Source organism: Charadrius vociferus, unplaced genomic scaffold (assembly GCF_000708025.1).
Source record: "Charadrius vociferus isolate BGI_N301 unplaced genomic scaffold, ASM70802v2 scaffold287, whole genome shotgun sequence".
NCBI lineage: Eukaryota > Metazoa > Chordata > Aves > Charadriiformes > Charadriidae > Charadrius > Charadrius vociferus.
Window position 1 is genome coordinate 2,868,039 of NW_009649568.1, and position 8,845 is coordinate 2,876,883.

The window sequence follows — 8,845 nt, forward strand, 5'->3', positions numbered from 1 at the left end:
AAATCATTTTCATGGATATTACTTCTGAGCTCTCCATAGCACAAAATGATTACAAAACACACAAAAAAGATGAATGCTTCTTTTTTAGCAGCTAGCAGACTGCTGTGTTTATGGAGGAAAGCATTCATAATGTAAAGCACTGTATAAAAAGAATTTGCACGTATCATGCCCCCTGTCGTATGCTTTTCTGGCATCTTTGAGTTACAATTAATTCAATAACCAATTTCAAGTATTAAACATTTAACAATCAACCCGAATGTAAGTCTATGGCACCCTCTTGTGTTCAATAACAATATAACAGTTTATTTGATTTTGAATCAAGAATCAGTGTGTTGTTACTCAGAAAAAAACTGTTGAAAACAAATTCATCCATTAAGTTATGATTAATATTTTTTGTACTAATCTAATACTCTGAGCTACGTCTATTTTATTGTGAAGATCATAGATACAAGATTAAATAGCTAAGAAATTAATTCCAGATAGAACTGAATAAAGGATTAAACTAAAGCCTGATATACATAAGCTCTACTCTGTAATGATGTAGCATGTTCCAAGAATCTAGTGGGCAGAAGGCTTACATTAAAACACAAGAAAGAAATTGAAAATCAAGAAGTAGAAACACAAACATGTCAATGAGCAACATTAGTAGACAAAGAAAAAACATGACTATATCCTTAGAGAGACAGGCTAAGATTATCCTAACTAGATTCCCAGCTAACAAACATCCTGTGACTTAGTGAGGTGCCTAAAGTTATCCCGTGTCTCAGAGTCTTATCTATGAATGGAGATCCTTCCTGGGTATGGAGAGTGACTTCATTACTATTTAGAATATGCTCAGATACGTCAAGTGTGCCATGGTAGAGGTTACACGTAGTCAGAAGTCAAAACGCTGATTCATTGTTTACAACTGTACTAATTTCTTACACTCAGCCTCTTCTATTCTAAGCCCCAATATTACTTCTGGATATTAGGAAAAAAGTAAACATGCTCACAAGCGAATGAGCCTAATAGAACACAGGTGAGCACAGGGAGAAGAAAAGAAGGCAAGGAAAAATAGCACAAAAACCATTGACTTTCTTGAGCTAGTGATACTAACATTTAGACATCTATTACTAAGGGAGGAAAACAGAGAGATGTTTAGTATGATTTATACCCTAGTCTGCTTTATATTGCACTTCTACATACAAAAATCTCTTTATCCAAGTATTCAATGAGATGCATAGATAGAACAACTCCAGATAGTTCTTCTCTGATTAACCCTCAAATCCAGTTCTGTACATGGAGCTTAACCATTCTGTTGTTCACCACTTTCCAAAAGAAGCATCTGGCTGGGGTCCTCTAAAATTTCAAATGTGAAGAGATTAGGATGATCTAAAATTGTTCCAATAAAATGCAGTAGTGTTACAAAACTGTTTAAGATTGTTACTAAAAAAAAGCCCTTCCACTCCCAATCAGAAAAGACTTGGGAATTGGTACTAATGGGAACATCAAATCCAACAAGACAACCAGAAACAAACCAAAACCAAACCAAACCAACTTTATTCTGTACCAAACCCTCAAACGAAAATGATTCTTTTAAAGGTGTTTTACCAGTTTTGGCCGGGATAAAGTTAATAAGTTTTTCATAGTAGCTTGTTTGGGACTACATTTTGAATTTGTGATTAATATAGCCTTGATAATACACCAGTGTTTTACACTGGCTTACACAGCTCCAAGGCCTTTTCTGCTTCTCACCCTGCCCCACCAGTGAGGAGGCTGAGGATGCAAAAGGAGTCGGGAGGGGACATAGCTGGGACAGCAGACCCCAACTGACCAGAGGGATATCCCAGATCACAGGACGTCGTGCTCAGCAGTAAAAGCTGGGGGCGGGGGGAAAGAAGGAAGTAGGGACTTTCAGAGCGATGGTGTTTGTCTTCCCAAATAACTGTTACATGTGATGGAGCCCTGCTTTCCTGGAGATGGCTGAAGACCGGCCTGCCAATGATAAAAGTAATTTAGAAATAATCAAACAAGGCTTCCTTGTACTCACTAACTCCACTGTTATTTTATGTTCCATTTCACAGTATTAGATGCAGAAAAGAAAGTGAAACATGAAGGTACTTATTTCATCCAAGGAGGGAAAGCTAGGTCTAATAGGGGTGTTTCACCATTTATTCTAGCGGGCACAAAAGACGCTAGAGCCACAATAAAACAAGAACTCTGACAAGAGAGTGCTTGTGTGAAAGACAGCATGAGGGAGAGAAGTATTCTTGAACATGCAATAAACAACACTCAACACCACTTGTCAAAAAATATTTTAATTTTAACAAAAGCCCAGCATCATCAGTCTCACACATCAGAAGTTATGGAGTGACATATAATGCATTCAGGTGTCCTCATGGAAAGGATCAAGCCCATACCAGAGGATCACTTGAGTTTCCATGATTGTTATGCCGTATATAAAAATATTTTACAATTTCATATTAAATATCAGTGTTATCTGTTCAACATAAATTGTTTCCCTAGTGTAAGTTTTTTTCCTCCTAAATTAATTTTCAAATAGTACAAAACAATGTGTTTGATACAGTAACAAGTACCTTTTTTCCCCTTGTGGAGAAGGAAAACTTAGTAAGTTACATCAAAAATACTTTCACAAATAATTCCAGTATTTGAGATAAGCAGTGATGTAATAACAACATTAAGATGTAGAGATGATTTGATGTGACCAATTCCACTACTCTATATATGGATCTGCCTCTAAAGGAGTCCAAGTTCTCACATTCTTTACTGTCAACTAGGTAATATTTGCTCATTGCAAAATCGACTTAATTGTTCATAATCCCTTTTGGATATTTGTAAACTTAGCACATGGGAGATGAGAAGATGTAAAAAGGTGTTAATTTATTTTTTGTGTTTGTGTGTGGCTTATTTTAACTAAGAATCAATTATGCATATGTTTCATTAATTTTCATTCTCTGCAAGTCAGGAATCATCTGCATCAGACTGTATTGCTTCTATCATCCCTTCTGGCTTACTAACCCAAAATTGCTATGTAAGGTTTCCAAAATCAAAAATCTGCTCAGTTCTACTGTTGAAGGTAATAAAAGCCGTTACATTGCCATTTGATCAGACTAACAAAGCTGAAGATTTCAGAATCCTAATCAAAAACCATTTACTTGTTACAACATTCTCATTGAATTTACAAGCCACTACTCTTCTTATACAAACTTACATTGTTCTTATACAAACTTATACTACTCTTCTTATATAAAGTCAGACACTTTAGGTATTACCACCCTGCTCCTTTTAAAGAGTCAGGGCATATAATCATTGCCAGCTGAGGAGTTACCAAGAACTTATCATGAGGTACACATACAGTTTGCATAAACAGAATCATATTCTATCCACATTCAATATGCATAGCAAAATAGAAAAATGGCTCAAACAAGTGAGTGTATTAACGTGCAAAGAAAATTCTTAACAGAATTTGGGAACTCAGCATGTAATTTGCCATTGTAATACAAGCAATGCTTTCCATTCCACAGTCAACTGAGGCATCCTGTAGTACTTTACCATGAAAATCTAAGCTAAACTGGTATTAAAAATAAAACAAAATTGGAGAGTGCTCACAAACAGGTATTATTTAACTAAGGCACTGAAAGGTTTAGAACTGGACTAACCCTTTAGTTACCAGTAAACACAGTGGTTTTGAATGCAGACTGTCAGCAGACAGCCATCTTTGCAGAATCACATCCAATGAATAAAATTTAGTTATGGCTTATGCACAAAGGTTTTTGAGTATGACGCAATTCAAGCTGTGCTAACTAGTGAGAATCTTCATTTGCTTCAGAAGGTCATTAACAATGCTAGGTGTTTGATTTTTTGCTTCCTTAATTCACCTCTACAATACATAGAAAAAAATAAATCTTTCATGAAACAGCCAAAGTAATTCATTGTCTATCAGCATCACCAAGGATCTTCATCCACCTACAAGGAGTAAGAATAAGAGTGAAATTGAATGCCTAAGTGTTGACTGCACTGAAACTTACTTGAAAGTTTTGAAGACTTAGTTTTATGTAGGCAATAGAACACAATTTCTCTATACTTCAATATCATAACGATAGATTCAAAAGCAATTTTGTTTTGAAAATATTAAGCAATATTGCTGCAAACCCATTAATTTAGCTTCATAAATGTTGAACAGTCTCATTACTTTTAACTATTACACCAAAACATCATCTGTCTTGCAATTAATTCAGAGGACAGTGACTGTGCCCACTCTATAGGAGTACTCCCTCCCAAGAAACTGTATTTAAGCTGAGGTACAAGTGCAGTTAACCATAGATAGTTCTATAGATACAGTACTTGATATTGTTAAGAGCTGGATCCCCTATTCAAACATATCTTATGATTTCAGACACTGTATCCAGTAGACTACTTAGGGAAAAGATGTAAATGTGTATAAGAAACAGAAACAGGTATATATACTGTTAACAATAAGAGGTTTTACAGGTTCCAAATATAATGAGAGTTAAGCATGCAAAACTTAAGCACTTACTAAGGCTTGACACTGTAATATTCTTCTGGCGTCACAATTTTCAATCCACCGAAGTAGTCCAGGACCCAAATATTGGTGATGTTGAATTTGGCAAAGAACCAATTATGATCCTTAGGCCAACTTTCCATTTCAGGGTGGCGACTGAATAATGCTTTTTTTGCTAAGCCTGCTTCTGAATCATTCACCTAAACAATAACCAGCAAAATATTACAGTAAGATACAGTCATGGGAAGACAAGTTTTAGCTAAAAAACACTGCTGACTGCAGTATGCTCTTTTCAGTTTAGCCATGTCTTGTCCCAAAGGACTCATTAATGTGGCAGAGTTCACTCATCTTCAGTGTGGTGTACAACTGTACATGAGACAGCCAAAAACTCCAAGGTAGTTGATTTTAATATTAAATCAAAAGTGTGCTTTTAAAGTAAGCATGAGCAAGAAAACACTTCATCAACGAAAGAAATCTTTCAACAAATCGCAAAACAGGTAATTATGGGTTCTTGCTGAATTACTATAATGCAATGTTTTAGGTGTGAATTTACCTCCTCCACATCTGCTCACTGAAACAGACACAAACAGATCCAAACTGTTCAGATCCATGCAAACACACACACATACACACACACAGAGGATGATACAACAGAATCTACAAAAGAAGGGAAGATGAAATGTGTGACAGCACTTAATATACAATGTGCAAACATTTAAAGGGTTAAAATCAACAAGTTCGATTTCTGGGTATAGTACAAGAGGAACTAATTAAAATAAACAATTCCATATTGATAAGAAACTCATGACAGCAATTATTGCTAGAGTGTAATGAGAAATATCTGAGGTGTGAAAACACCAAATAAGAATTTAGACTATCATACGAGAGAGTAATGATGATTAGTCCTCATCCTCAATCATTATCCTCAATAATGGGATTAAGATCTTCAATGAATAACACGTGCAGTTTGGAATTCCTTCTACGGAACACCAAAGTACTGGCGCATGAAAGAATACTGCCCTGGCAGCAACGATGACAGGTAATACAATGCACTGTAACTTTATAGCTGAGGTTAATATTTACTTCAGTGAAGTTTTGGAAGCACATATGTCACGCTGCACAGACCAAAGAATTCAACTGAATAAAAGAGATGGAAAAAACATCACACTTAATTCACAAGAGAATTGTCTTAGACTTCTTAGTTTCAAAACAGGTCTAGAGGAACAAGTGAGATTTCCTTCATTACAATATTGTCCTCCCAAGTTCCTTACTAAAGACATGCCAACATAGCTCCTGTAAGTATCAAGTGGTAGCTTCATTTTCCACCCACAGAGGTAGTCCTCTGGTATCACAGCACATACACAAACTATGAGGTAGTCCTCTGGTATCACAGCACATAACATCTCTTCATATACTTTCATACAGAAATTCTAACCTTTCTTTTGTCCATCCACTAAACAATACTATTTGATGCATGCAATATTGCCCAGTGTCAACTTTCAGCTGCTTACCTTTACAATACTGCCACAGAAGATTATGTGGGCACAGAGGGGATTCTGGGGATCATATTTGTGCTTCTTGCAGTAAGGAGTCTGTGCCAAAGACACAGTTAAGGATGCATTTGAATTGATCTGAAATGCAAGTAGTAAGATAAGAGGTTTACATGCTTTTGCGAGAAAAATGTCATAGCCACCATATTTTCAGCTTTTGGTATTTTATTCAGCTCAGAGTCACTGGTAAAAAGAACAAAGCTGTCACCTTCTTTTCCTAACTACTTTTGAAAGCCTACTTAGATGAGCTCTGAATCTGAAAGAAAGCCCAGTTTAGAAGTGTGCTGAAGTTTGTTAGCATAAAATGAAAACCTCACAAAACAGCACTCGTTAACACTCTGAATTCAATGTACAGTCTAGCCATTTCACATTCAAATAACATTATATTCCAATTTACATACATACAGGACCGTACAGAACACAAGGACATACAGTGAACTCATTACATTAATTCTAGTGGAAGGAAAAAGGGTTACTGAAAAGGTAACCAACCGAGTTTCACAACTGTTGATAAACTTAATTAAAACAAACAACCCCCCCATCAAAACAAGCCTCCTGGCTGTCCCCAAAGTGGTCCACTCTTCTGAAGTTTAAAGTGAATTTTATCAGTTAGGTTTTAAAAATTCCTGTATATTTAAGTAAGACACCTAACTTGAAGAATTAAAGATTCTGTATCCGATTGTTTTTCTAAAACTATTTGGTGAACGCGGCTTGAAAAGTATTGGTGCAAAAGAGGATTGCCTACTGCACAACGTCACATACCAAAGTTCATCTCCCAGCAACAAACATTCACGTGCTTTGGGAAGTTTCATTAAAAGAGCTCATCTCAAAAAGAAACCCCCAAAAGTCACTATACACTAGGCAGAGTACCACTGAACTGATAAAACACGAGCAACCACCTGACAGATAGGAAGTTGCTTAACTACAAAAAAGCTGACTCATGATTATTCAGCACTATCTCCTATCAGATGTCTCCTGGACACGTGACCATCACAGTCAAATGTTTCTGCCATGTAACAGCAGAATAAGGATCTGACCCTTCTGAAGGAAAATGTTCATTAGCAGTTTATACCATGATTTTTATGTTACTCTGAAAATGAAAGGCTGTAGCTGGGGTGGAGAACTAGGTACTATACAAGATAAATTAGGCTTTCTACAGCACTTAGATACATAATTAAACTAATTTAACGTAACAAACTAAAACCTGAGAGGGAACAAACAAAAAGGGTTTCTGGTAAAAGAAAGTCTGAAAAAAAATCCATTATTTACGTTTTGTGTTTATTTGCTTTACTAATACTGTAATAGTTACTAGAACAAAAAAGTTTTCTAATAAAGGAAGCATACTGCTGCTATTTCCCTAACTTTTTAGCCAACTCCCTCTTGACCAGAGCCAAGCAAAAGGGCTGAGACAAGGCTAACTACGCACACTCAGAGCCTTAGCGTGCCAGTCTGCTGCCTTTCGTTTTCCACTTGCCTTTATTGTAAGCTCCAGAGATTTAATTACTATTCCTTCAGTAGCCTGTGGAGGAGCCCTCTTTGCTCAAGTCCCGCACTGCCAATTTCCAGTCCTTTTGATATTTTTTTTGTCACATTCCCCCTGTTTAAATATTCTGTGGCCCCTCATTTCTCTGGTCAGTGCCTCTGGAAGCTTCAGCCACTTCCTCTACCAAAGTGGTGTTTGGCATTTTTTCAGACCACGTTCAGCAGAAACTTCTTAGCAGGACTACTGAGTGTCAACACAGACAGCACTGCTCATGCTTAAATGTTCAAGGGCTAATAATTGTCCCCAGGGTTCACAAACGAGGTGACACCCACGGGACAAGCAGTTGGTGCCATGACACTGTCTTCAAAAAGGCTGCTCCTGCTCACCTCCAGGTCCTGCACGGAGATCTCCATGTCGGTCAGGTAAAGGTAGGGGACACCGCTGCCGCCCAACGGCCCGGGGGGCCCGTCGCTGAGGGAGAAGATGTTGGCGAACGGCTGGCCGCGCAGCCCCTCCTGCGTGGAGAGCGTTGCCAGCGCGCCCCAGTCGCAGTTGTGCAGCACGAAGCGCGCCATGCGGGCCGCCTCCTCCGGCGGCGGAATGGCCCCACCGGCCGCCGCCACCGGCGGCAGCAGCAGCGCCGCCACGCACAGGAACGACAGCTGCGACAGCCCCGCCATCCCTCACCGGCCACCAACCGCCACCAACTGCCGGTGCTGCAACGCACTGTCCCCAACAGTCCCCGCACCACACGGGGAGGGGCGGGCTGCTCTGCTCTCCGCCAATCGAAGCAACCCTGCCTGCCCTCCTTCACCAATAAAGGCACGCCGGGGACAACCTTGCGAGTGGCAAATTAGCCTGTCCACTGTCAGCCAATGGACTCACGATGTCCTCTCCCTTCAGCCAATGAAAGCTGCTGAGAGGCGGGGACAACCCCCACGGCGTTCGTCGGTTGTAAACAACTGACAGCGCTACCTCGCTGCCGGGAGGGGAGGGAAAGGGGGCGGAGACACTGGTAATGTAGCAGCCAATGAAAGGCCCCTTCAGAACTCTCTGCCAATCATGTTTCGCGGGCGGCCGGCAGGAGCGCCTCGTCCTCGCCCATCGCGTATATGGGGGAGGGTAGAGACGTACGCAGGTTCAGTAGCGGCCGGGGGGTGGTTGGGTTCGGCAGGTGGCTGAGGGCGCGGCCGGGCACGGGGGCTGTGGAGGTTCCTGGAGCCGCTTGTGCAGGTGGTCCGAGGCGGCCCGCGGGCAGCTGAAGCAGAGCCGGTCCCATAGAGCGGTCCT

General features: G+C 39.8%; 1 protein-coding gene across 1 annotated transcript; it reads right to left on the reverse strand.

Annotated features, from left to right (window-relative positions):
- Positions 1 to 4,536: 4,536 nt before the first annotated feature.
- CREG1 (cellular repressor of E1A-stimulated genes 1) lies at positions 4,537 to 8,235 on the reverse strand. Its single transcript, XM_009890115.1, has 3 exons — positions 7,942 to 8,235; positions 6,034 to 6,153; positions 4,537 to 4,722 (listed from the first exon to the last, which is right to left on the reverse strand). The coding sequence occupies exons 1-3, from the start codon at positions 8,233 to 8,235 to the stop codon at positions 4,537 to 4,539; spliced, it is 600 nt and encodes a 199-aa protein (XP_009888417.1).
- Between the last annotated feature and the right edge of the window lie 610 nt (positions 8,236 to 8,845).

Coding starts and splice junctions, on each gene's coding strand:
- CREG1 (XM_009890115.1), bottom strand. CDS start 8,235: ATGGCGGGGCTGTCGCAGCTGTCGTTCCTGTGCGTGGCGGCGCTGCTG. Junction 6,154..7,941: donor TCTCCGTGCAGGACCTGGAG/GTGAGCAGGAGC, acceptor CTTGCATTTCAG/ATCAATTCAAATGCATCCTT. Junction 4,723..6,033: donor TCTGTGGCAGTATTGTAAAG/GTAAGCAGCTGA, acceptor GTTATTGTTTAG/GTGAATGATTCAGAAGCAGG.